Source organism: Pagrus major, chromosome 21 (assembly GCF_040436345.1).
Source record: "Pagrus major chromosome 21, Pma_NU_1.0".
NCBI lineage: Eukaryota > Metazoa > Chordata > Actinopteri > Spariformes > Sparidae > Pagrus > Pagrus major.
The window spans coordinates 26,065,181-26,092,723 of NC_133235.1; the positions used below are offsets into that span (position 1 = coordinate 26,065,181).

A 27,543-nucleotide genomic window follows, 5' to 3' on the forward strand; every position below is an offset into this window, starting at 1 on the left:
CAATAGCTCCATTAATGGTTTCACTAATGCTGTGTGTGAATGAGTATGTACGCTGATTAATAACAAAGGCATAATAGATAAACTGTGACATCTTTGTTAGACCGAGACAACTCGGTAGGTGATGACACTGTGAATTGCTATTTAGTTGTATTTATGTTTTATTTCTTGGGAGCTTTTATTTTTAAAATCATCGCCAAAGGCAGAAAGTACAGTCAGTTAAATCTTTTTGGATTTTGGGGAGAGACTGAAGCTGGGAAGAGGTTTTTTTAAAAGCTGAAATGACTCCTTGGTGACGGTAGAGGGCAGTGTTACACCTGTGTAAAGCCTACCGGAATTGATTCGACGAAGAAGAAGAAGAAGAAGCACTTAACCGGAAGTACCCTGACGCTCTACGCGTAGTTAGAAAAGCAAAAGCGGAAGTCCTATTCAGCCTTTAAAGCGGCGCGTCCTCTGTTTGGAGGACTTTACAGCGACAATGATCAGCAAAATAATCGGCCAGAAGTATATCGCCATTGCCAAAACATGGTAAGATGTTTTTCTTTATCGTACAAGTCGTGAGGAAGCAGAAGTAAAGTCAAACATTGGCTAACAGCATCTCGATGTGTCCTTAGCTAACATTAGCTGTTAGCCTAGCCGAGGTCATTGCTGTGTGGACATGCTGACTTTAGCTACCTGTCAGCTAATCGTAGGCTGAAGTTGCTTAAAATGACAATTTTGAAGAAAGCATCACATTATCCTCAATGACTGTTGTATTTCCCTCTGATCACATAGTAAAAATGTGAATTTCATACCTTAATTTCCCAGTGTGAATACGTTTAATTTGAGTAGATAGCTGCTAGCTAGCTAGCTGACTGATTTCTCTTGAAGGACTGCAGCTGTTGTTTTTCGTTATAGATTAGTCAGAAAGATCATTATTCCGTTAACCATTGTGTCTGTAATAGTCTGGGATAATGTCAAAATTAATGTACCTTGAGACTTACGTCGTCTGACGAGCTAACTGGTATTAACTGATGTTTCGTGTTGACATTTATTGCACAAATAATCATTTTCCAGCTACAGAGCAACAGAAAACTCACACAACAATAACAGCTTGGCCTCTGATAGAGTCAGCATTTGTGTCTTAAAATGAGAATTACAATTGTGATTTTGAAATGATGTCTGATCATTGTTATTATTGGTGTATACACCACAACAAATCCTGACAATGCTCTCTGCTCCACAGGGTCCCAACTTTGGCTGTATGGGGCACAGTGGGAGGTGTAGCTCTGGTCCACTTCACAGACTGGCGATTGTTTTTGGATTATGTGCCCTACGTCAACGGCAAATTCAAGAAAGACGAGTAGAAGTAAGCACTTGATGAGTAAAGACAGTTAAAGCATCATCACGTCACATTACACACCTAAATTAGCTGTAGACTTGCTTTACATCCGTCCACACGTAGATTTTGTATATGTTGTGATATTGGCTTTATTCGAAATGCGAATATTTCTAATAATCAAGACAGCAAAAATGAGATAATAACAAATCAAAATGTTGCTTGCTCTAATACTCCAATGATAACTTTGTTTGATTATGCATTATTTTTCCAACTGTGGCAAATTTAGTTGGAACATGACTTTTAAATGCACACCACAGTCTACCTGCAGCAGTAAAGGTTACTGTGTAGTTGTGGTCAGGCGGTCACTTTTACCATTCACACCTGGTCCTCCCACGAGGAAAAAAATCTATTTCGGGTGTTTTCACATTCAACGCGATCGTTTGTCTTTCTTTCTTAATATGGTTTCCCCACTGTCAGTAAAATCATATCAAAGAGCGGCGTTCACTTACAGGCTGTCTAACTGATGGAAACGGGGACATCCAGTGACCACAGGCAGTACTGGGCAGAGGTTTGACCTTGTTTCAGAAATTAATACTGTTATCAAGTACAGCGTTATCTGTGCAGCCACAGCTTCAGATCAGCTTTTGCCTCCATCTGCAACTGCATTGTTGTACAAAAACTATTAAACGAACACATCACAGCAATATTTGTTTATTTCATTTAACATGTGTATTTGATTCTGAAATAACTGAGGACATCACTACAGGCGCAGGGATTGATTTGTTTGTGCGGAAAACAACTGCAAATGTTCATTTTCAGAGCAAATTGTACAGTTAAAGCACATGTAACACAGAAATGAATCTAAATGTAAAGAAACATGAAGATTTAATGTTAACTGATGGTGTGATACCCTTCATCTCCACATCATGAGACATCCTGATCTGGGAAATGCAAACTAACCTTTTTAGCAGAGGAAGCACTTTTTTGGACATTTTTTTTGTGTCAGACAAGAGTTATCAATATAGTTTAGTCTCATCACCTGGCTAACGCCATTTCAATGATGAAGCCTGACGGTGGTGGTGATGGCACACAGCGGGCACCGATGAGAGAATAAGTGGTTCAGAGACAAACTGCCAGGTAGTTCAGGTGTCAGGAGACCTGAATCCAGGACAGTCGCCTATTTTAAGACCATGGGTTGCAGCCTCGAATGAGACTGGGATGCCTTAAAAACCTTTCGACCACTCTGCAGCTTAGTTATTTGGCACAGAAACTCAGCAGTGACAGTGTTTGCGAACAGTGTTGGATCAGGATATGTGACCTTTGTGAAAATAAAAAAACAATCAATTATTGACAAATGTGTGTTGACGTGAAAGGCTCATGCTAGACAACATGACAGAGTTGTTTCTACTCTACAACCTAATGGCTTTATTTTCCCCGTCAGGTCGCTGCTGTTCATTAACACTAAGACTTCAACAATGAACAAGAACCGCTGCCGCTGGTACCGTGCAGTCCAGCCCAGTTCCATGCCAGGTCACTGTACGGTGTCATCTTCATCCTGCAGCTCAAGTCAACACTGAACTGTTCACCACCATCATCCTTATTAAATGCAACCTGGAGATGGCATTTCAACGTTCCTCAACCAGTGAAAAAGTGAATGGAAAACAGATGATACACAGACTTTTGTTTTCTTTTGCTTCTTAGTTTGGGGTCAGATATTTATTTGAATCTTCAGTCTCCTGTGTTTTGTGGATCAAACCTGAATCACAAATGGATAAATCTGTCATGTTATGTTGTTTGGGGAACAAGTAAAGTATGTGAGATTTGTCCCATGTTGTGGTCGTGTGCAGTTATTTCACTTGCAGTGATTTAAATACCGTCCTCCTGCCCTCCAGTATCAAGTCAGAGTAAAGTGTATTTGTATCCTGATGCAGCCCCATCGGTGGAGTTCTGCTACAGTTTGCTTGGACTGTCAGATTACTGAAATGTGGCTCTGATTTATTGGAATATCACAAGTGATGATAATAAAAAAATATAGGCATCAGTGATATAAAAAACCCTTAAAAGCACCAGACGGGCGTATTAAATGAGCAGCCAAACATTGTTTTTAATTAAAAAACATTTAATTTTACACGGTGAGGCTACCTTTCTTGGATTGTGTATCTGTTTTTTAAGATATTTCTATGTGAAGAAGTCTTGTACTTACTCGGGAGTAGGTAAAGGCTGCTGTGGAGTTACAGATTTATTATAAGTCACACACTTGGCGCTGTTGTAGAAGTAAAAGTTGTTTACAATAATGTAAAAGGGACACCTTCAACCAGATAAAATCAGGAATACAATTCTAAAAAGTGCAGAGATATAATCGGCTAAATGATAAATGCTACTTTATACTTCTACTCCACTACATTTAAGACAAATATTGTACTTTTTAATATATTTATTTGTTAACTTTAGTCACTAGTTATTTTGCAGATTGCATCCTGCATCAGAGCCAAAGCAGTGAGTTTTTAATTTATGTGATGTGCAATAAATAAAGAAAACAGATTAATCAGTTAAATGCTGAATATCACATCCAATAATCGGTCGATCCACAGTGTACAGTATATATACATACATGTAAATATATGTAGACTATAATTTTCTTTACTTTTTATGTTTAAGTACATTTACTATCACATACTTTTAGACTTTAAGACAACTACTATTCCCAGGGGAAGCCCATTTACACCATTTAAAGCCGAAAAAAATCATAATTATGACAAAAAGAAATATGAGAATAATGTCATAATTATGAGACATAAGGCTTAAATTATGGGATAAAAAGTATTAATATTGGGATATAACTCGAAATTATGGGATAGAAAGTTACATTTATCAATAAAAAACTAAAATTATGAGATACAGAGTGATAATTATTAGATTAAAAAGATAAATGTTGACTTTTATCTTATAATTATAATATTGTTTTTATTTTTAAATCAAAGTCATATTTTAACATGATATCTTTACTTTAACTCACTTAATTGACTCGAACCACTTATTACTACATGACTTCAGGTATTTTCCAGCCGTGGGAAGCGTGAGTCGGACCGCAGACCCACGTCATCCTGCGCGGACTAGTTAACGCGAGCGCGGCGGACGGACGCGTTTTTTCGCTCGCGGTCGTCCGCAGTCCCGGCGGAGTGATCTGCAGCCGCGGCGGAGGCTCCTGACGGGAGACAGCCGACAGATCGATAACAAACCAGAGTCGGGACAATTATTATGACAGCATTAACAGGCAGCTAGCCGGCTTCTTATCCTCTTGTAAGCCACCAACCACGAGCAAGCGAAGCTGACCGACCGGGACCATGGAGAGAAAAAGGTGGGGACTTTTTTAAATGAGTTGGAGAAAAAAAAACGAAAGTTTTCTTTGCAGGAAATGCACGCACGCATGCGACTGTTTTGCATCTGAGAGCAGCGCTTAGCTTAATGAACACGCCGTCGGTTGCCTCAACTTTGGTTAACGTTAGCTCACACGTGGACTCGGGATGGTTTTGAGCACGCTACGGGAGGAAACTTGCAGCTTTTGAACGACGGCGCTGACGACGCGGGTCGCTGCTACGCGGACGCGAGCGGCGCTGCTAGCTTGATTAGCTAGCTAAGTTTCATTGTTTACACACGCTTGACTTGCGGTGCGTCGCGGCCGAGGCACAGTTACAGCAGCAGCAGCCGAAATACGGTGTAAAAACCTCGGCTGAAGCGCGTTAAGCTCGTTAAAACCCCGACACGAGGAAGATGCTGTTGCTAAACACTCATTTATCCGCTTTGAAGGACCCTTAAATGAGCGCTTGCTTGATTACTCTCCACACGTCGTTTGTGTCACGAAGCTGCTGCTCCTCCTCCCACAAACCTCAACAACAACCTCACCTACTTTCGCTCGCTTTAGCTGACTGCACCTCCTTTTTAACGATGGTGTGGGCGGGTGTACATCTCCTGACTCACCTGTCATCACACCTGTCCTGTTGGGGCACCTTTTTGAGCAGTGTTGCCAGGTCTTGTGAGAGAAACAAGCCCCAAAAAAGCCCCAAACAAGGCGACTTCACATGAGGAGAGAGGCCACCTGGTTGATTTGTACTCTGTATACAGTTTAAAAGATGCCAGACTTTGTAATTTTATGTTTTTCTTTTTAAATCTAAGGAACTTGAACAAAACAAACCGGCCAACAAGGAGTGAATAAATTAATAAATGACCGTGAAGACACTGCCGAGTGTATCATTGAACAGTCAGTGTTGTTACCCAAAAGTCACACCTGACTAGTACCTGAATAAATTCAAGTAAATGTTAAATGCACTTTAAAGCGGGCACTGTGTAACTCTGGATAAACATGCTGTTCTCAGAGTGTCACTGTTTGAAGCTAGAAAGGTGGCAGGGTCCGCCACATATAAGCAAAGTAAAACTGTATGAAATTGTGTGATCTTTCTCTTCTTCCTCAAAACTACGTAGTGCACCTTTAAGTATCAAGTAACTAAAGTTATCAAATAAGTGTAATGGAGTAAAAAAGTACAATATTTGCCTCCGACATGTAGATGAGTTGAAGTATCAAGGAGCAGAAAGTGGACATACTCAAGTAAAGTACACGTTTCTCGAAATTGGAGTATTGTGCTTGAGTAAATGTACTTAGGTACATGAAGTAATATAATCTATTCTCAGGGATTTCAATGATAAAACTGCACTTACTATATTAAGTAGCACATTATAACTGCACACTTAACTTAACTTTCTTCCTCTCTTTGTAATAGTTTCTCCCATTTTTTGCCCACTGTGTCCTTGGTATTGTCAGGTAGCTTAAAAAAAATGCGCTTTTTAGATTTTAAATTTCCCCCTTGTTGGTTTTGTGTATGGTGGACCGGCAGAAGCAACAGGGTTGTGTGCTGATTGAGACCCGCAGCAGGACAAAGTGGGTGTTTTCGCTTTATTAACAGGAGAGAAAGGAGAAATGGGATTAAGCCCAAAGAAGCAACTACACTTGAGAAACAAGCTCCAAAAAATGCAACAGGGACTATAAATGTCTGTAAGCGACTTGACAGGAAAACAAGCGCAAAGTCGATTATAATAGGTGAACTTGGATGCAGTCGGGTGTCCTCTGAAAACCACGACAGCCTGTGAAGACGTCCATTTAGTTCAAGAAGCCATGTAAAGATGTCCAAAGCCATAATTGCTTGAATATTGAAGAGGTCCATTGTGTGCTGATGATGTGTTGTCCGTCTTTCTTTCTAGTGTAACGTTACCTGTTAAGCGTATCTTCAACAAGCCGCAGATAGTCCGCAGTCTGGGCAGCAGCCTTCACACAAATGTGAATCCCAGCCAGGCCATCGCAGGACGGTCGCTCATGACCAAAGTGCAGCGCAGCAGGCACAAGCATCTCTATGACATCAACCATCAAATCAGGGTGAGTGTCTGTTTGGTATTTATGAGGCGTTCGTGACTCTGCAGGGCTACCTGACAGGGAAAACCCCAACACAAGTGTCCACTGTGTCCTTTCAGTGATCTCTGGACGCTATGAAATTAGTAGAACAATCCCCAGTGAACATATTCACCTTCCTTGGACTTTTTCATGTAATTGAGGGTTTTTTTGTTCAAGTTTTTGACCAACAGTGGAGGGACATTTGATGATTATTACAGCCTTGACTTTATTTGAATAGGTATGTGTCAGCTACTGTAACTACATCTTGATACTGTAGTTTTTCTTCATTCTTACATGTCAGCTAAATGACATCCTGCCACAAAATCATGATTTAATTAAGTTCTGCACTGATTCATAGACTTCAGGACACATGCACATAGTGTTTAGCATAATTACTACGACCTAAAAGCTCAGTCATGTTCTTATCAGACCGTACAAATGTCTTCCTCTTTGTTTCAGAGTCTCCCACGTGCCTTTGGCTAACACTCTTTGATGTGTCACAAGACATTTTTAACAGAGGCTTTCTTTGCCACGCTGCCATAAAGCTGCAGCTGATAAATGCCCGGGCAACAGTAGATGTGTCTGTAATCAGTCCTTCATGAATTACTATGATTCATACTAAACTTTTAATAGTTGTCTGTAGTGTAGTCCTGTGGCAGTGACTGCTTTTGTCGGATGATATAATACTCCCAAAATAATTGTGGTGAACGATATTATTGTCATTCTGAGACCTCCACTGATGTGATGATAATATAACAGCGTAATGACACGAGTACACCCTTTGACGTGTATTTCCTAATATTCTGACGTTGTAATTGGAACGTGAGAGATGTATTAAAATATCCTGAAAAAATTAAACATAAATAAAACAAAACCACATTAACAAAACAATGAATAACATGGACTCTCAGGCCCTGTTAGCCAAAATTGAACTAAAATAAGTTTGGCACAGGGGTTAGACAATCATTAATTTCTCAAGAGGCAGTCTGGTGTTGTTGTTCTCAATCGGCGTTGAACCCAAAATGTTTCCAGACTGTGACGGCACCCAAGGTCTTATAAAAATAACTTGCTGTGTATTCTGACATCATATTGGCTAAATCTTGATGACAACTAATGTAAACACAACGGGCAATACCAAGGTCCGGATAAATGATCGAGCTTGTGTATATTATATGATAACTCAGTAACATAATGTATAGTAAGTCATGTTTACTGTCAAAGGCCTTTTAGTCACACCTTAATTTCTAAATCTGGGCTTGAAACCCTGAAGCTACTGAAGAGTTGCCAGAGACTGCTTTGTTCTTCGTGGGTAAACCTCTCCCACAGACGCTGTTTTATGATTGACTGGTGACAGCGCTGGGAAGGAATATTTAGTGCCTTATAAAACTGACATAGTTACAGTCTTTTATCTCTGCTGTTCATCTCAAGGAGAGATTCCTCCTTCAAACTATTCTTGAATCATGATAATCCAGTTTATTGTAATGTTCACATCGTCCCTTCACACTCCAAATAATGACATAAGGTAACAGTAGTAATAGTAACAGTAAAGCAGATGTGCACAGTAACTTCTCACAAGTCATAATCTAAAAAGGTTTTATATTTTTATAATCAGAATATTTCCCCATTAAGTCTCGTTTGTTGTCTCTCTCGAAGGCCAAGCCTGATTTAAACACGACACTACCAGTTCGACAGACGGCATCCATCTTCAAACAACCAGTGACCAAGGTAACAAATCATCCCAACAACAAGGTGAAGACGGACCCGCAGAAGGCTGTGGACCAACCCAAACAAGTAAGTCAGAGGGAAGATACACATCTTTACATTTTCTCTACACCGTTTGTTGTTTTCAGGAAGCAATAAAATCTCCATTTCACTGACGCTAACGAACAGCCAGTGAGCGAAAGGAAACTTCTGTTCCTGCGAGTAGTTTATTGTCCAAACATGTGAACACACACGGGGAATTTGACTGTTTTTTTTCTCTTAATAAACTGAAGCAGGAGTCAAACACAAGCTCATTGATTTTGATGATCTTGAGCTTCAGGTGATCGTCGTTGCAACGTGTGATGAAGCTCTCCTCCGTCAGTCCTCTGTGTTCCTCTATGACAATATGCTTTAAGTTAAAACGGCATATTTCACTACAAATTACTCACCGGGAAAAAATAAAAAAATCCCTTTTTTATTTTATCTCGTCAAAGTCCTCACTACATATGTGAGTCTGGACAGAATAAATGAATCAAGGAGTGTGGTTTGGACCTGCTCCATTTGGAAAGTGTCATGAGATGACTTTTCTTGTGAATCGGCGCCGTACAAAGAAAGACTGATTGATTGACATGGGTGTTAACTGCAACTTGGCTGGCTGGCTGAGGCGTACAGCCACAAGGTGGTAATTCTGGTTTTGGTTTGCTTCAATCTGCAGCTGTTCTGGGAGAGGAAGTTGAGCGGGTTAAATGCCTTTGATATCGCGGAGGAGCTGGTGAAAACTATGGATCTGCCTAAAGGCTTACAGGGTGAGGCTAACCAAAAGATATCCCAACTTTAAATAACTTCAAAGCTGTAATATTTTCAGATGCTTGACTTGTGCCTCCTTGTTGTCCTCTGCTTAGGTGTTGGGCCTGCGAGTTCAGATAAAACGCTGCTTTCTGCCATCGCCAGCGCCCTGCACACCAGCCCCGCTCCTGTCACCGGACAGCTCACAGCTGCAGTGGAGAAGAACCCTGGAGTCTGGCTCAACACGTCACAACCTCTGTGCAAAGCCTTCGTAGTGACTGATGAAGACATCAGGTAAAATGTCCACGCAGCTGGAGCTTCCTGACCGTAGGGTTCGTCATTATTATTAGTTTCTTCTGAGAAGATGTCAGATGCAGGACTCTTTTGAACGTGTCAAATGTGAATCAAATAAACTGTTAAGGTGCAGTTTGTTGTGACAAATACAACCGGAAACAAGGTGGTGTAACATGTTCAAGTGAAAACATTATTACATTATCACATTTTACATGTACTGTGGGGTTAAAGGTGCACTCTGAAGTCTTAATCAGAAGAGAAAGATCTTCATTGACTGATTCTGGGGACCTTATTTTTCTCTGAGAAACAGCTTGTTTATTCAGTTATGGAAAAAATGAATATTTATGAGTTTGTTTTATTACCTCATTAATATTGTAAATATTAAAATTCTGAGTTTGAATTTCTTCTCCAAAACTACATAGTGCCCCTTTTAATGTCCAGTTTTCCCGAGAAGGAGCATCGAGCTTAAATAGCATCAGGAGAGATAACCATTCACACTCACTCACACACCGATGGAAGAACCACCGGGAGCGATTTGGGGTTCAGTATCTTGCCCAAGGACACTTCAACATGTAGACTGCAGGGTCCAGTGTGTAGGATTTAGGGGGATATATTGGCAGAAATAGAAAATAATATTCATAACTTCATTGTATAATCACCTGAAACTTGGAATGAGCCTTTTTATATGGACAGCCGTGTTTCTACACGGAGCATGCCATGCCATGACAAAAACAGGCAAGGATGTGGAGTGCAGATGTTCATGCATTTTTTTTTAGAATAATAAACATAGGAAACTAAACAATAAACTGCAAGATGAGATGCGAGATGGTGTGGTGTAGGTGTAGCAAACGGTAGTTAAACAAAACTGAAGCGCACAGGTGCTGGCAAGGAGGATCAGACTTTTATACCCCAGAGCACCGGGCCCAGGTGCTCAAGATCGGGCTGTTGCTGCAGTCGGCTCCTTCAACCGGTTCCTCCGGCAGCCTCGAAGACAGATAGAGGGTGTAAATACCAAACCCACACAGCACGATCCCATCCAGCAGCAGGGGCCGTAACCAGTCGTGGGGATGTTGAAACTAAATTCTTTCCGTCGTGATCGAGTCTTTGCTGTTAAAGTTGTTCTCAGTGGTGCAACCTTTTTATTTTCTCCTCGTGTGTCCATCAGGAAGCAGGAGGACCTGGTGCAGAATGTGAGGAGGCGTCTGGAGGAAGCCCTCACGGCTGACATGTTGGCTCATATAGAGGACGCCACCGAAGACGCAGAAGTCAGCAAAGCAGAGAAGGTTGAGCAGGTGGAGAAGGAGGAATTATAGCCAAGGTAAAAACAACTTGCCAGTGACGTTGAATCTCTTTCTGTCGGCTGATTCACTGCCGCTCTTTGATTGTCGTACGCTTCACATGTAACACGTCTCTCTCTCTCATCTCTCCCACAGGCTTGTTTGACATGAAGTTTGCTGGTAAACTCGTTTTGATTTTCACACAACTGGCACCGTGGTTATTTTTTTTTTACACAGTTTTAACTGAAATAGTTCATAAATGCAGACGTTCTGCGGAGTTCATTAACCTAAAACAAAGACTGTTTTCTTTATTTTTATTTTTATATGTGACAGTTTATTCCTGCGACGGTGCTTTGAGTTTCAGTTCATGTTTACCTCTACTAATGTATGGCAGTTACAGATGGTGCTCTATACAATACAGTGTTACATTTAGTTAACAGCTGTTCAAGCTCAAAGTTTAAAACACAAACCTAATGTCTGTGACTGATAAGTGTGCGTGTGTGATGTTGAGAACCTCTTTAAGTGTATTTCTTTTTAACTATTCTACGAGAACATTGTCGCTCTTTTATATTTTACTCTGGCACTGTAGGTAGTGTGTTTATGTTTGGAAGCATAGGAAGTTTGCAGTATGTTTACATGAACACGGCTGCTCTCGTGGCTGTGAATATTAAGATTTAGCTTGTTTTGATTAAAAGGTTTTTTTACATTTCAACATAGTGCTGTTTCTCATAAATAACCTCAGTTTACATCGATTTAAAGTTCGAGTCATGGTGTTTTTTGTATTGACAAAATGATTAGTTTTTGGTTTTTTTTTGCCAACTTCATTTGAGTTCAGACAGTAACAGGGAAAAAAAAGTGCATACCCTCCAGAAAATACAATAACAACGCTGATGTACCTCAGAACAAGATGTACTGTACCTCATTACAAGTCTCATTATTTGTCTCCGTACCACTGTGTCACTGTCAAATAAATGCAACTCTTTTATGACCGGTGTTGTTTATTGTTTTGTCGTTTATTTTGTCATTATCGTGTGAACATTTAGGAGGTTGTTGAAGGTGGACATCGATCTAGGACTAGTGCGCCTGAGATGTAAAGGTTTATTATTTTAAACAACTTGGATTATTGCAATTTTAAAATTAAAAGAAACCTTTATTTCCACCTTCCTGTCGACATTCATTTACATAATGTGTTAAGTAATTAAGTTAAAATGAGTTATTATTGGATGAACTGAGATTTTTAGGCTCACCGGTGTGAAAAATGAGTCTTGAAGCCATGAATTGCGATCAAGGTTCAGGTACTTTATTTTTTAAACGACGATTAAATGATTTTCACATCTAAATAGAAACAATACTCGTGCTCGTATGTATATCGTGTTGATTTCTCTCTTCCAAAATCTACTGTCCCGGTTGAACCAAAGCCAATAAGAGGCTTCAGCAGGAAGCGTATCACACACTACAGATTGTAAAGCCCACTGAGGCAATATAAATAAAATGTAACTGGGTTCATTTACCTCTTTGCATCAGTATCCTTTCACCCCAATTCAGCAAGGAAGCCCACAGAGGGGATCATTAACTCCTTCAGTATCCATATCACCATGTGCTCTTTGTTTTAAGATACATACCCTTTAATTTCTAGTGCAAAAAAAAAAAAAATGATGCTTTAAATATTTCAAAAAACATGTTTACACGAACCCACAGCTCCTCCATGAATATATTCATTGTGCAATTTGTTTTTATTACCTAGAAAGCACAAATAAACGCAGACACACACACGCTGCATGAGCATCCTTCAATGCTGTTGGACCACCCCAAAAAACACCTCATTGGTAGCCATGATGAACACACCCAACCATGACCACAAAAAAAAAAAAAACAACATGTACCAATGCAGTGAGGATGCAACAACATGCATTAAAGAGAGAGTGCCCTGCAGCCTGACAGACACAATGGCAGTGACAGCAGCAGCAGTAGCAGTGGCTCTGCGTTGATGCTCTCCTCTTGCTGCATGTGGCCTTTGAACCCATTGTTGTGTCGCGGGTGACGTCAGTGCCGTGTGCGGGAGACGGAGCGGCGTGCGCCTGGCGAGACAAAGGCGGCGAACCGAGCGGGGTCAGGCAGCAGCAAGAGAGCCGAGAATCACTGTCTCTCTCTCTCTCTCTTCTTTTTTTTTTTTTACATTTAACAACTAAAAAAAAAAGGTAACTGCTAACCTTGGATTTCAGCTACGGTGTCTCCTCCTTTTTTTTTTGGGGCGAAACGCAACCCATGAAGACCCGGTGACACTCCCAGGATTATGCTTTGACTCTCCAGACGGAGAAAGAAAAGACAACAACAGTGCCCTCTTTTCGTTTTTTAGACGTGTTTTTTTTTTCTCTCTCTCCTACGCCCCCCCATTTAGCGTGCTAGCTCGCTAGCTAGCCCGCTAGCTCCTAGCGTTGCACAGCACAGGTCTCCTCCTCCTCCTCCTCCTGGCTGCTGCTGCTGCTTCTCATCTTTCCCCCCCTCAAGAACTGGGCGACAGGCGGAGAGAGGAGCACCGTCGAGCCAAGATAAAGTAAGTTCTCGCGCTTGTTTAATTTTCATAAAACAACAACAACAACAACAACACGGGCTGCCCTTTTGTGAATGAGCAGCACCCAAGTTGCCCCGACTGTCAGAGCAGAGGGGGGGCTAGCCGAGCTAGCTGCGCTGCTCCCAAACAAAGGGGTCGACAACGTGACCGAGTGCCGCCTGTGCGGGACTAGCCTGTTAGCTTAGCAAGCTAACAACAGCTCGTTTAGCTGCTTTTTTAATTAATCTACATTTTTTTTTTTATTATATAAATCTGCCGGTGCGTGTGTGTAAGTGTCCCCCCCCCCCCCCCACACACACACACACACACCGGTGTTATGTTAGCGTCGCTATGGTTTTCCATGTATGCGCCGGGAAGCACTTTGTTCGCCTGCGCTGAGGCGGGCACGCTCGGTCCCGACACAACAAGCCTCCTCCTGGACGTCTCCGGGTGTCAGACGAGGAGCAACAACAGACAAAGCGAGGCGCCCAAATCAACACTGCTCATGTGTGCTGCTGCTGCTGCTGCTTATTCGTGATCGGCTGCCCCCACGGTGCACAGCTCCTGCCTTTTTGTTGTGTGTGTTTTTAAATCGTAAACAAACACTTTATATCTTTTTTCCCTATTTTTCCTCCATTTTTTCTTCCAGAAGAAGAAGAAGAAGAAGAGGGTGAGCTCACTCCCCCCCCAAAAACAGCAAACAAGGCATCCGTGATCTGATGTGAGATCCACGGAGAGACTATGCCGAGCCCTTTATTCCACCCCGAGATTATGGACCACGACGTGGTGATCAGCAGCCAGCACAGCGGGGTCGGTCTGCCCCGGGAGACGGACCAGGAGTCGCGGGAAGAGGACCACCAAGAGGCGCTCCGCTTCGCCCTGGACCAGCTGTCACTCATGGCCCTGGAGAAGGTGGACTGCGGGGGCGGCGGTGGCGGTGGTGTGAGCGACAGCCTGGATGGGAACCAGGGTCCCGGCTCCGAAGGCTGCAACGGTGTCGGCGGAGGCGGCTACGTGGATCTGCAGATGCTGGAGCATCCCAACGGGTCCCGGGACTCGCCCGCGTCCTGCTCTCCGTCCCCGGAGTACTACGGCTCGGGCGGGTACCACATGGCCGGCTCGCACCCCATGCTCCACGGGGAACAAAGCTCCGTCCTCTGCAACAGGAAGAGAAGTGTCAACATGACCGAGTGCGTGCCTGTGCCCAGCTCTGAACATGTGGCCGAGATAGTGGGGAGACAAGGTAAGAGTTGCTGGTTTATTTTATTTTATTTATTGATTGATTTATTGAGGAATAAATCCAAGTGTTCGTGTTTGTGGACGTGATGTCCAGGCAGCATGCAGCCTGCTGGCTCTTTGTTTGGGTGGCTGCCTGGAGGAGAGAGAGAGAGAGAGAGAGAGAGGAGGGTCTCTGAACTTTTCTTCAGCCTGCTGCTCCTCTGTTTTATTAAATGACAAAATAATGCGGGTAAAAAAAAAAGGCATACATCCCTTTTTTATTTACATTATGTATTTTGCCATCAGTGTTTAGACAATGCCTTGACAAGAGTGAGCGTGGAGGGAGGCTGATGAGCAGCAGGGAGGGAGGGGGAGGGGTGGGAGAGGGTCAGACAAAGCGGCAGATTGTCGGGAGTCTGGACATGTCTAGCAGCCTGCGCCAAACAAAGGAAATGTACCCAAACACGCCGCTTTTCTGCGCTGCGGATCTCAAGCGGCACCGTTTTTTTTAAAACCCACGGAGGTGTTTTATTGTTGATTTATTAAGGGCCTTTCCTGGGCAGATTTTTTGAGGGCAAGCAGGCGCACAAACACGGGACTGGGCGGTGTTACGCCCTGCACCCAGCTCCTGTCTGCCGCTCTCTCTCTCTCTCGTCTGAGCCGCTTTTAATCCACGCGTTTTTTTGTTTTTTTTTTAAATTTTTCCCCCTCTTTGTTTCCGTCGACATATGTCTTCGACTTTTTAAACACACGGGGGGTTTTTTGCTTTGCCCGTCGCAGCCGCGGTAGCGTTACGGCATTGTTCCCTTTGTTTGAAAAAGCCATGCTTTCTGCTTCCCAGGATGACATCACACTCTGTGCGCCCTATTGGTCGCCGAGGAGCGAGCGTCCATATTTAAAGAAACAGGGGCTGGATGCTGCTGCTGGTGCTGGAGGAGCATGAGTTGACACAAGCAGTGCAGCAGATATTGACTCAATGTTTGGGCAGACAGGCTCCTCGTGTTCGTCCCGCATACCTGCTGCTCCTCCGGTGTGATGTTGAAAGCCTCGTCGCTGCGTAAAGATCACCACGATGCGTAAATTGGCCACTAAAACTGAGATTCTGAGTTTTTTTGGGGGGTGTAAATTCATCATTAATCTACAGATTGAAAACACACCTGCTGTAGTTTAAATTAATGCCCTATGATAATAAAAGGCCTATGATATGATATGTAGCGTCCCTTCAAGGAATAGGAGGGTTACAAACACTTTATTATAATTTCATATAATATCGTGTCCTGACGGAGACTTGAAATATTCATTTTAATTACAAAAATTCAATATCATATCAGCAAATATACGCAGTTTGATAATCAGCAACTTTCATACCACAGTATACCTTGAAAACAGTTGCTGCAACCCAAGTTCAGTCATCGTTTAAGCTGTTAATTCAACTATATGACCATTTTTGAGGGTTTGTGGTGCTGTTGCACTTCACCACACTGAGAGGTGTTTCTAATATTTGGTCCACCTTATTTGTATCAATCAGTGTGGGTTTCACTTGGCCCTCCCACATGTTTCTATTTTCTTTTGTTTAGCTTTTTATACTAGTTTTTTTTCCCAGAGGTAAAAATCCTTTAAGTAAGATCCCTTGTTAGTAATTTGACATCAGAGGATGGCAGGCAGAAGGACACTTTGTAGATGAAGTCAGTCCATTATGGCTACTTGGGGTCCTAGTACCATTTTGCATCTTTAAAATGCAATAGGTGTTTGCTTTTGGCCCGTGGCCCACCTTTAAGTTTCAGTTTTGGGCCTTCAAGAGGAAAAGTCAGGTCGCCCCTGAATTAGGGCAGCTAAATATGAGACACAAACAGCAGCACGCAAACCACCCACACAGTTAAATGAACAACTTCATTTCCACAATATAACTTCCACAAAGACGGGATGTATTGTAGGGCTGCTGTATTAGTCTTAACAAGGTGTACTTTATAAACTTCTAAGTGTATATTCGAACTGTTCTCATTCGACCAGTTGATCCTAACGTAACCAAACTTCTCTGTGTGACTGTTTATAAAAGTTATAAGTTTATAAAAGCATAATCTCATGTTTATGTGTTTGTGCCTCTCCCAGGTTGTAAGATCAAGGCCTTGCGTGCCAAAACAAACACCTACATAAAGACTCCAGTCAGAGGCGAGGAGCCGGTGTTCATCGTGACGGGACGCAGGGAGGATGTGGAGATGGCCAAACGTGAGATAGTCTCCGCGGCGGAGCATTTCTCCATGATCAGGGCATCCCGCTGCAAAGCTGGAGCTCCTGGAGCAGGAGGAGGAGGAGGAGGCGGCAGCGGCGGCGGCTCTCTGCCCGGACCACCACACTTACCTGGACAGACCACCATACAGGTACAGAAACCCTTCAGTCATTATGCTGCTTTGTTTCACTCTGCCTGGTCACAAAGAGATAAATGGATATTAGGTTTAAATGTAACTGTAGTTTGAGATAAAGATTTCAGACATTAAAACATTTCTCTCATCACTGATCCAGGTGAGGGTGCCCTACAGAGTAGTCGGTTTAGTTGTTGGACCAAAGGGAGCAACTATCAAGCGCATCCAGCAGCAGACTCACACCTACATCGTGACACCCAGTCGAGAGAAAGACCCGGTGTTCGAGGTGACCGGCATGCCGGAGAACGTTGACCGGGCGAGAGAGGAGATCGAGACCCACATCACCCTGCGGACTGGAACCTTTGTTGACCTGCAGGGAGACAATGACTTCCACTCCAACGGCACTGATGTCAGTCTAGAAGGTCTGGGTGCCCTGAGCGGGGGGCTGGGGGCGTCTCTGTGGTCCAGGGCTACCGGCCACCACTCTGCACCCCCTCCTCCTCCACCCTCCCCACCTCCTGCTATTCCCATGTCCATGCACCACTCCTCCGGCCGGAAGATGTCCTCCTCAGTCGCCTATCACACGCACAACGGCGGCATGAGCTCAGAAAACTTCAACGCCACCCGCAAGGCCAACGATGGAGGCAGCCCCACTAGCCCTTTTAGCACAAGCTCCAGCAGTGCTGGAGGAGGATTCTCTTTTGGGGGCGACTCCACCCCAGGGCTGCCCTCTTCAGAGGAACTGGGCTTTGAGTTCAGCGCCTCCAACATCTGGGCACCTTTCGTTAACGGCGGGGCAGGCAATAAGACGGCTGGCTCCTCCCAGCAGCAGCCTCTACGTCGCAACAGCAGCGGCCTCAGCGGTGGTGCCATCACTCCACGATTGTCTCCAACTCTGCCTCAGGACACAGGCGTGGGCCCCCTAGATCATCCATTAGCCCGTCGTGCCCAGAGCGACCCCCTGAGCACTCTGTCCTGGCTGCAGTCCGGCAGCGCAGGAGGGGGCTCCTTCTCCGGAGCGTCCAGCTCCAGCTCCGGCGGCTCGTCCACCGGCTACTCCTCCTGCTCGGCCTCCTCCCTGCCCGGCGGTTCACCCACTGACTCCGAAGGAGGCGGCAGCGGCGTGGGCCTCAGCTCCGGGATGCTGAGCCGACTGAAAGGCAGCACCGGCCCCGGGGTCGCGGGTCTGGTCGGCGTCGGCCCCGGGATCAACAGGGACTGCTTTGTGTGTTACGAGAGCGAGGTGACAGCAGCCCTGGTGCCTTGTGGCCACAACCTGTTCTGCATGGAGTGCGCCGGGCAAATCTGCCAGTCAGCCGAGCCAGAGTGCCCCGTCTGCCACACCCCCACCACACAGTGCATCCGCATCTTCTCCTAATGCTCTGGCAGGGGTTTGGGTTTGGGGGTGGGGGTGGGGTAAATATGAGGGGGGCAGGAAGAGGACTGGAGTGGGGCACCAGCTGTGGAGGAGATGATGGAAGGATTCACACTAATAACCTTCACACACACATGATGGACCATAATAAATGCATTAATAGAGATGATGATACTATACGGATGTTGATTTATTGCTGATAACTGTCAAGATGAATAATAACAATAATAATAATGACTTATTTTCAGAGTGAAGTTAATTGAAACTGGTCTGCAGACCTTTGGGCTCAGACAGTCTCTCGGTGGTGAACTTATGGAAGGAAACTAGTGTCTTATCTCTCTTCAGGCCTTCATTTTGAGCCGGAGCAGCCTGCACTGCTGGCCTGCCGGTCTGTCTCGACATTTCTTCATTCTGGCTTCTTCAGATCTCTGCCTGCTTTCTCTCTCACAGCCTTTCCTTTTGACACTTTTGTACTTAACAGATATTTTTCGATGAAGCTGTCAATGAGGCCTGCACTTTTCTACTCCTTATTTTAATGTTCTTGACAGAACTGTTCCAACAAACCCCTCGCTCTCTCTCCTCCGCTCTCACTCATGCTGTTGTTAGTGACACGACGGGGCGGGGTTGCTATTTTTCTGTAAGCGTGGAACTTTTTTAAAGGTCGGCATGTAGTCGGGCACCGAGCGGAAACAACACACCCGAGGGACCTCTGAAGGATGAATTCCTGTTTCTCGTTGCCACACAAAAAAAAATTAGCCATCAGTGATGCCAAATGAACGCTATTAATAGACGTCTCTTAATTCTCGATCAAATTCAATAACGTGTCGGATGAATTCTGATGAGTCGGGCCCACATTTCAAATGTGGCGTCTGCATCGATTCACATGAATTGTCCTGTATTAAGTGAGAAATCCTGTAGGAATGTGTCTGAGGTCAGTTTCTGTACGTTTGGGCAGCCTGACAATCCCTTTACATCTCTCTCTCTTTCTCGTGTGTGTGTGTGTGTGTGTGTGTGAGCGAGTGTATGTGTGTGTGTGAGATCAATGCCCACTCATGCTGTTTGTTACATCAGCATGATCATGAGAAGGTTTCCTGTCCTGCCGCCCCTCCCCTCCCCTTCACTTCACTCACAGTCTCGCGGGGAAGGTGATACTCTGATCCATCCACACCAGGACATTTCCCCCCCCCCTCACACCCTCTCTCGTCTGTTACACTTAGATCGGCTCATTGAGCGTTTTCTACTAGTTTTTTTGACTCTCGACTGTCAAACTCTAGGAAGAGATAGGGCTTTTCTGATGCCACACGTGAATGTTTTTTTGTCCAATAAGGTTCAGGAGAAACGTCTGCTCCTCCCACAAGAAACAATAACAAGGGGCTCGACTCGCGGTCCCTCTAAAAAGGAAGAAAAAAAAAGAAAGAAACACCTCTTACTGTTTATGTTTTGGTAGTTTCGGTCTTCCACCCCACTCTCGCAGCAAAGCTGTATGGCACTCTCTGATGACACACTGTCACACCCATACACCGCTGGCTAAATGTAGTGCACTAAATGGTTAGTCGTTTTTTGAGATTTGTCCTATGTTTCCTAGCATTACTGAGTGACTCCTGATGAGGCGGTTGCATCCTGTTTTGTGTTCGTGTTGTTTTTAAAAATTCAGTGTGAGTTTGCAGTAACTGCCTCCAATAGTGTTAATACTGTTCGTATGATTTGGGCGATGTCTGCGCGATTAGTGGCCCCTTTCGAACATACATGGAAATCAGCTCATAGAATGAGACAAGCCATGACGACAGGAGTTTTAAACGACACAGCTAATTCTCAAAGGGCTTCCTCTTGACTGCACAGACACACGATCACATTTTTCAGGCTCACAAAAAGTAGGTAGAAAATCAACTTATCCTTTATGGCAGCTAGTAGCTAGGTCATCCAGGGCTTCCAGACACTGTTTGTGTTCAAATCCCAGCAGCTGCAGAATGTTTTGCTTGTGTTTGTTAACGATTCTTTTCTAATTGTCCCTACACAGTCATCACACGTGGATCCTGTTCGTTGGGGCGTTGCAGTCGCAGTGTGTCCTCCCCCAGGTAGTCGCAGATTGTGCCGTTTTAATATCGAGGGGGGGAAAGGGGGAACTCTACTCGAGTCAGTGGGCAGTTGCTGCTGTGCTTTGGTGCTCCAGCCAGTTTCATGTTATTTGCTGTCTGACTGTTGGTTTGTTACTGAGGTGACGAGGGCAGTAGCTCCACAGAGGAATCCAATAAGTCGCTGTCCTGGTTGAGCGCAGCAGTGCACTAATTCATGTGTCCACACGTATAGGAAAAAAACCTGTCCAGGAGCTAAAGAGGTAGTCTTTGCGAGGACTATCCCATGGTGCTTTGGTGCATCTCCCTACTGAACCGCGGTGATGAACAGTCGGCAGTGGGGAGGCCTCGTTTAGTTCTCCAGAGCGCCGTAGACACGACCACCCTGTTCTCATTGTGGTGGAAACGGGCGGCCCGTCCTCCTCCTTGGCCGGGGCCCCGATGTCAAACGTCGACGCATTGTTTTCGTCTCGTGCAGCACTCTGAACAGATGCAGGGCTGCGTGTGTGTCTGAATGAACAGGTCAGCCGTGACTGTTGTGTGAGTCTGTTGAGGCCAATCTTTAAAGCCCTTCTTTAAACTGTCCCAAGTCGACGTGTTCGAGGAATAAAACGTGTTGTGTTCGCCGGATGAGTCTAATGTAAATCCTCGGATGTTGCACCGGGATGTTTCTGGCCAATGAGAGAATGTTAGGGTTTAATGTACAGTAGTTTAATTGTTTAAAAAAAAAAAAAAAGGTACAAATTTTTTCAGATCGACTGCTGATTTTTATTTTTTTTAGCCGAACGTGTCCCCCTCCCCCATTTCCTTCCTAAAGGTTTGAAAACAGGGTTTCCTGAGGCATGCTAGCCAGTGACCTCTGACCTTTTTTGTGATTAGAGGGGGGGTGGGTGCGAAGAGAGCCACGCCAGTAAGGGGTGACAGACACCCCTCAAGCCTCCGCTCTCCTATTTTTTGCTTTAATTCTCTTTGTATGCAGAACCAAAATGTAAAACGTCAGCAAACGAGGCTTCGGGCCTGACCTGTGTGTGTGTATATACCCTGAATACAATCATTGGGATCTTGTTTTCAAAAGCAAAATGACTTAATTGAAGATAAGTGTAGTTTCTAAAGAACATGTATCATTATTTGTAAGTTAACCATCTGCATGTCTTCAAGCCACCTGGCATTAGCTAATAATTTTTAAGATAAAAAAAAAACTTTTTACACATTTTATTTTTTACAATTTATTTGCTTACCTAAATATCCCAGACAATAATGTGACCCTTTTTATTACTTCAAATTTATTTTTATTTTCCATTTTTTTTTATTTTCCTTATTTCCTGTGTACTACATATAGGCAATTTATAACAAAATGAGAAAATTATTGAAGAAATTTTAAAATTGAAATATATTTTATTTGAAAGTTTATGGACCTTTTAACCGTGAGCCGGGAAAATTGTATAATCATATAATTTGAGCTGACTTGACGGTTATGAGAAATGTATCAAGAGTTTTATTTTTTATGCTTCTTTAATAAAGTCTTGTTTTTGGTTTCATTTTTTTACTGTAAAAGAAGAACTCGTGTGCTGTGTCTTTATTTCTGTGCAGAGGAGAAACGTGATTGCAGACAAAGAGCTGCTCGCTCACCACACGGTGGCAGCACAGACACACCTGCAGCAGGGGCGTGAAATCTGCAGATCAGACATGTTTGTGAATCTGAGGACCAGACAGTTAAAGCTTTAGAGGATTCATAGCACGCTGGGATGTTCCTGGATCTCACATTTAGATGGATTTTGGTTCGGTTTAAGACGACATGCGTTATGTTGTCAGAGGCGGAGCTGAAACGATAATGGAAAAACCATTTTAATTCTAGTTATCAAGCAAAAGTGCCCCTTTCAAGCCATTTGAAGCTTCTACAATTTGAGGATCAGCTGCTTTTCTCTGTTTTTATGTCGTTATGAATGAACTGCCTGGAGGTTATAATGTGCTGGTCTGACAAAACAAGTAAATTAAGGATGTCAGTTTGGATTTTTTGGGAAATTCTAGTGGAAGTTATTCATTTTTCTTTTTGTTTTTTGGCATCTTTTCAACTGAAATAGTGCTGAAATTAAATCATTCATTAATCGACAGCAAATTAATTGGCAACAATAATTATTTATAAAGCAAAAGCTAATCAAGTGTGGGGATTTGCTGCCTCTCCTCATCTTACATCATGGTAGAGGTCTGACATTTTATAATCCAAATGTTTGATGGAGAAAATAATAGAAAAGAGAGAAAGTGTCAAAGAAAGGAGCTGAACCTTTAACACACGATTATAATCTAAAGTGTAACGTGTCCGTGATGCCGTACGAAAGAGGAAAATGTCTGATTATTTAATGAAGACTGACTGGAACAATAGTTCTGTTGAGAAGGAACAAAAACATCTGGTTCAACTTGTGCAAAGTGGTGGTGGGTGACACACCCCCACCCCTCCACCCAGAGAGGTCAGAGGTCACGAGAGCACACTGAGCTCACTGAGGTGGAAGCTGATTGTTCCAACTGAAGGTTTTGTGTCAATACATCACCCTGCTGTCGTCACGAGACGGGAAACAGCATCTGGTCCAACACCGTTTAGGAGTGAATAAATTAAAATGTGCAACTTTTTAAGAGTCGTGCACTATAAACATTAATGTAATGGATTACATTGGAGTACTCCATTCATGGTATGTTAGTTGATGTTAAAAAAATACATTTTACAACGTTTTTGTTTGTACTGAAACACTACTCAGAGTATTAGTTACCGTTTAACCATTGATGTTCAATACACGATCAATTCTGCTCTCTAAGTTGTGTCTGTTTCTCCAAATCTTAGATTTTAATTTAGATTTTAATTTTTAAATTGCACTCAGTACTCAAGTATGCTTTTAAAAGTAACTGAGTAGATTACATGGTGTAATGAATGTTTAAGTAAAAGAAAAATTCCAGGCTTAAAAAAATGACATTCATAGTAATTTGAGTAGCTGTAATTAGTTACTTCCACACCTGCTTACAGCAAACAATGACCACTAATAGTTACTGATAAACAGCTTGTTTGTTTGTTTGTTTGTTTGTTTGTTTGTATTGATGCTTGACCTTATACATCATTATAAACTGTTTTTTCTGATGAAGCAATTTTAAAATGTATGGTTGCTTATAAATATCAGCACACTATAACACATTATAAGTGTGTTTAATCGTTACAGACAATGGTGTCATAACGGGTTATGACTGTTGTTGTAAATCATTGTGAATATTTATGAGTGCTTGTAGTTGCTGCACTGAAGTAGTTTTAATGTACTTGAACTTTCCACTTTTTGCTACTTTATACTTGCACTCTACGACATTATGGAGGACAATAAAGTACATTTACTCCGCTACATTTAGTTGATAATTAAGTTACTAGTTACCTACCAAAGCCAAGGTAGGCCACATTTACTTTATATATTTTATCTTGGATTAAAAAAATAAAATATAAATGCTGAGTATCAAATACGTCGACTCATAGTGGCACATACACACACACACACATATAAATATATGTATAATTTACTTTAACTTGTGCTCTTGATACTACTAAAGGGTCACTACACCCACTTAAAGTGTTTGGGAGTAATACTACGTATGTGAATTGCCTCCAGTGATGTCACTCAGTGGCTGAATTGCACTGTGGGTAATGTAGGCACCATGTTTTGGAAAGCAGTCTGGCATTGCAAAAAAACCCAAATGATAAAAATCGATACAGCAGAACCAGAGGTATCACCTTTTTCATTCAACACAGCCTACATTACCCACAATGCAATGAGTGACATCACTGGATTTTTTTAGATTTTAAGATGTAATGAATCACAGTAGGAATAATAAAAACAGCCGTTTAGATTGTGACACAAATGTCCTTTTAATAGGAAGCAGATCACAATCAGGCTGCATTCCAGTTTCCACTTCATCCTCATTAAAGAACGATCAATAATGATAAGAAACAAATTAGAAACATCCTCAGTAGAAAATAATTCTCTCATGCGAGTTCTGTGTTCACACTACATTCATATTGGTTACAGATGACGTATTCACAAGCCTTTTATAAAACAAAAAACATTGATGACTTATCGTTACAGAGCTTAAATTAAATAAAAACAAAAACAAACAGTGAAAACAAAAAGAGGAACATCAAAGAGACGCGTGCTGGCACGATAAAGTTTCCCATCATGCAATTGTAAGTTGATTCTATTCACAGGGTGGGCGTCATTGGTCTCCACAGAGTTGTGTCGGCGTGCATGCATGCATGTGTGTCATCTTACATGTGCCCTTTTGTGCTTGAGCAGAGGTCGGTGTGGATGTGTGTGTGTGGTGCGTGTGTGTGTGTGTGTGCAGCAGTAGGTGTTTGTGTGCGTACATACATGAAGCAGGCAAACCAACGAGCCCCAAACTGCTTATTATTATTTTGTTGTTGTTGCTTTTGTCTCGAGTCCTGGGATTACTTCGACAACACAAACAATGTAACTGCACTGAGCGGTCAATGTGGCGGAAAAGCTCCTTTTTTTAAAAAAAAGGGCTAGTTCACCCGCAAATCAAGCATGATTGAACCCATGATCGGTTTTATTTCAGGGGAGTTTGGACGCCCAAATTTAAAAAAAAGGCATGACTTGGTGTCCCCAAGCTATCCCTTTGACCGCAGGAAGAAGGCTCTGCTGAGGCTGAATAACATTCAGAAGCTTTGTTTTTTTGGTAAGAAATGTTTCAGTAAAGACAACATGTGACAGGCCAGCAGTGACATCCGGTGCAGCTCCACGCGGTTTCACAGCGGCTTCACTCACCGTCACCGACATCATTTCACAGAAGACACCACAAGACGAGCGAGGACTGCGAGTGTGTAAAGAGGTTCATTTTTACGCACACGACAAGACTGAAACTAATACTGGAACATAAACGCTTGGCGGTGACTCTGATGGCTTCTTTCTTTGTTAAAAAAACGACAAAACAAACAAACTTGAGATCCGCTTCGTGCAAATTTGGTCCTGCTAAAGGCAAAACACGTCTCCTTCTCTCTTATTCAAAAATGTGTGAGAAAAAGCTTTTCCAAGAGGAATGGGGATTTTTATGACTCCGTAAATAAAAAATATCTCAGTGATTTACATACAAACACAAGAAAGAATCATAAGTTTCCCATTCCTCCGATCTGGATATTGCAGTTTTGCTGTGGTTATATTGACAGCGCATTACATTTTGGGGTATGTAGGTACAGTATATTGCTCACAATCTCAGAGCCCATTTTTTTTTTTTTGCACACGCTCACAACCTTCACACACACATGCACGCACACAATAACAAAAGACACAGCAGTGTTCACAGAGGGCTCGTTCTTCATAAAAACCACTATTGCCTTAAAGAGATGGGTTTGGATAACGTGTGCAGGAGGGAGGGAGGTCGGGGTGAGTCCTTCAGGCTTCCTGTGGTTCCTCCAGACTTTCTTGAGTGTGTGGCCGAGCAGGTGGACGACGAGGGGGCACGTGGGGTTTGAAACCTTGCGGGTCACTTTGCCAACAGAAGCGTGGACGGCATGTATTAGTGCGTAAACTGACATCCCAGTCCACTGATCCCGTAGCCCTTTTTTTTTTTTTTTTTTTTTTAGGAGTTAATGTGCACTCTAGGGGTGTGGATGTGTTCGACACTGGGGTATTGCTCCGGTTTGTTGTGACGTGAAGCAGAAAATGTAAAAAAAAGAAAAGAACAAAAGAAAGAAAAAACAAAAAAAAAAACGCCACAACTTTCGCTTCTATCAACACATCAGGCTCAGCGTCTCTCCACCGTCGGTGTGTTTTTTTCTCCACGATAATGAAGGTTAGTCAGGTCATGATTATTATAAAAACCTTATTGTACGAGGGGTTATATATGCACCATGCTCACACAGGTAAAATACTGGAGGCACCCATCTTTTTATGTGGGAGGGGGAGTGAATCACAGTGTTCCTGGGGTCAACATGCAGGACGTTCGTACATTTACAGGACAGACTAGCGGTGATGTCGCCCCTGGAGACTGATCTAAGGTCAGTTTGTTGTGTGTGTTTTTTTTTTCTTCTTTATTTGGGATTTTTGGGGCAAATAGGAAGCTGATCTTAGATCTGTGCCTGAACTCCATCTGAACACAACACATCACACCGTGTGTGGGGGGGGGGGGGGGGACTACGCAGAGCAAACAACGGGAGAGTATGACGGACTGGAAGAACGACACACAGTCAGGCAGGCAAGCGGACAACGAAGAGGACGGACGGACGGAGGGACAGAGCATAGCTAGGCAAGGACTGCTCTCCTGAAGACACAGAGAAGCAAAAGTGCAAAGTGGTCGTTCTCGATCTATTCACATGGTTTTCGTTGTTCTGCGCTGTTTTCTATCACGTGTACAGCGTATAAAAGGTGTGATGTGTTTTTAGGAAAGACTGAGTGAACGACTGACGAGTGCTGCTAACGTGAGGCTAACCCTAAACTGAGAGAGGAGAGCTGTGGAAATATTTCAAAATTAAATATGATCTTTATAAACATATTCCTCCATGTTTGCATTGATAACATTGCGATGTAAATGTTGCATAATGTATGCAGATATATGTACAATAGAGCGTTTTCATGAGTGTGCTTGTGTATTGCACATGGTTGTCTATCTATGTAGGTGTGAGTACTATATGTGTGCATAATACTATGTCTATCACACACTGTGTCCCCCCTCAGCTGCGGCCCTCCTCGGCCGAGCGCTGGTCCGACTTGAGCTTGACGAACTCTTTCGCCACGTCGTCGTTGTTGCGCTGGGAGAGGATGCGCAGCACCGTCAGGCCCGTCTCGTCCATGTGGACGCGTCTGCCCAGCGGCATCCAGCAGGTGACGCTGCCCTTGCTGGCTATGTCCTTCACCTGCAGCACGCCCATGCCCACGGTGCGGTCCTCTCTGGCGAAGCAGTAGTCCTTCACACACACCTGCAGCTCGTAGCTCTCTGGACCGACCTCGGTGCCCAAGGAGCTGAAACAAGACAGAATCGCATCCATGATTTAGTTCACGTATTCAAGAATTGAGCAATTTAAACTCTTCCTGTACATTTAAAGATATAATATGTAAGATTTCCACCGTTGAATGTCTAAAAGCAACAATTTGTTCTGTATTTTGTTGAGT

At 43.3% G+C, this 27,543-nt stretch overlaps 4 protein-coding genes across 5 annotated transcripts in view; 3 read left to right on the top strand and 1 right to left on the bottom strand.

The window, feature by feature from the left end:
• Positions 1 to 406: 406 nt before the first annotated feature.
• On the top strand, positions 407 to 3,147 carry uqcr11 (ubiquinol-cytochrome c reductase, complex III subunit XI). The gene is made up of 3 exons (XM_073491118.1): positions 407 to 525; positions 1,223 to 1,345; positions 2,760 to 3,147. The coding sequence occupies exons 1-2, from the start codon at positions 476 to 478 to the stop codon at positions 1,341 to 1,343; spliced, it is 171 nt and encodes a 56-aa protein (XP_073347219.1). The 5' UTR covers positions 407 to 475; the 3' UTR covers positions 1,344 to 1,345; positions 2,760 to 3,147.
• Positions 3,148 to 4,549: 1,402 nt separating this feature from the next.
• LOC141017358 (methyl-CpG-binding domain protein 3-like) lies at positions 4,550 to 11,804 on the top strand. Its single transcript, XM_073492047.1, has 7 exons — positions 4,550 to 4,676; positions 6,572 to 6,743; positions 8,412 to 8,549; positions 9,175 to 9,265; positions 9,362 to 9,539; positions 10,705 to 10,857; positions 10,973 to 11,804. Exons 1-6 carry the CDS (start codon positions 4,663 to 4,665, stop codon positions 10,850 to 10,852), a joined length of 741 nt encoding a protein of 246 aa, XP_073348148.1. The 5' UTR covers positions 4,550 to 4,662; the 3' UTR covers positions 10,853 to 10,857; positions 10,973 to 11,804.
• Positions 11,805 to 12,812: 1,008 nt separating this feature from the next.
• LOC141017345 (RNA-binding protein MEX3B-like) lies at positions 12,813 to 21,952 on the top strand. Of its 2 annotated transcripts, none has more exons than XM_073492024.1 (4): positions 12,813 to 13,370; positions 14,017 to 14,610; positions 16,695 to 16,963; positions 17,106 to 21,952. In XM_073492024.1, the coding sequence occupies exons 2-4, from the start codon at positions 14,109 to 14,111 to the stop codon at positions 18,321 to 18,323; spliced, it is 1,989 nt and encodes a 662-aa protein (XP_073348125.1). In that variant the 5' UTR covers positions 12,813 to 13,370; positions 14,017 to 14,108; the 3' UTR covers positions 18,324 to 21,952. The 2 variants fall into 2 exon arrangements, with proteins under 2 accessions (XP_073348125.1, XP_073348126.1); XM_073492025.1 differs by having other exon boundaries at positions 14,020 to 14,610.
• A 4,218-nt stretch (positions 21,953 to 26,170) lies between these two features.
• LOC141016201 (protein unc-13 homolog A-like) overlaps positions 26,171 to 27,543 on the bottom strand; it is a 35,356-nt gene continuing 33,983 nt past the window's right edge. Inside the window, exon 42 of the mRNA XM_073490438.1 lies at positions 26,171 to 27,393. Within this exon, the coding sequence (XP_073346539.1) occupies positions 27,105 to 27,393 (289 nt within the window). The 3' untranslated portion in view covers positions 26,171 to 27,104. The remainder of the gene's footprint in view (positions 27,394 to 27,543) is intronic.

Coding starts and splice junctions, on each gene's coding strand:
- uqcr11 (XM_073491118.1), top strand. CDS start 476: ATGATCAGCAAAATAATCGGCCAGAAGTATATCGCCATTGCCAAAACA. Junction 526..1,222: donor ATCGCCATTGCCAAAACATG/GTAAGATGTTTT, acceptor TCTGCTCCACAG/GGTCCCAACTTTGGCTGTAT.
- LOC141017358 (XM_073492047.1), top strand. Junction 9,266..9,361: donor TCTGCCTAAAGGCTTACAGG/GTGAGGCTAACC, acceptor TCCTCTGCTTAG/GTGTTGGGCCTGCGAGTTCA. Junction 9,540..10,704: donor GTGACTGATGAAGACATCAG/GTAAAATGTCCA, acceptor TGTGTCCATCAG/GAAGCAGGAGGACCTGGTGC.
- LOC141017345 (XM_073492024.1), top strand. CDS start 14,109: ATGCCGAGCCCTTTATTCCACCCCGAGATTATGGACCACGACGTGGTG. Junction 14,611..16,694: donor CGAGATAGTGGGGAGACAAG/GTAAGAGTTGCT, acceptor TGCCTCTCCCAG/GTTGTAAGATCAAGGCCTTG. Junction 16,964..17,105: donor CTGGACAGACCACCATACAG/GTACAGAAACCC, acceptor TCACTGATCCAG/GTGAGGGTGCCCTACAGAGT.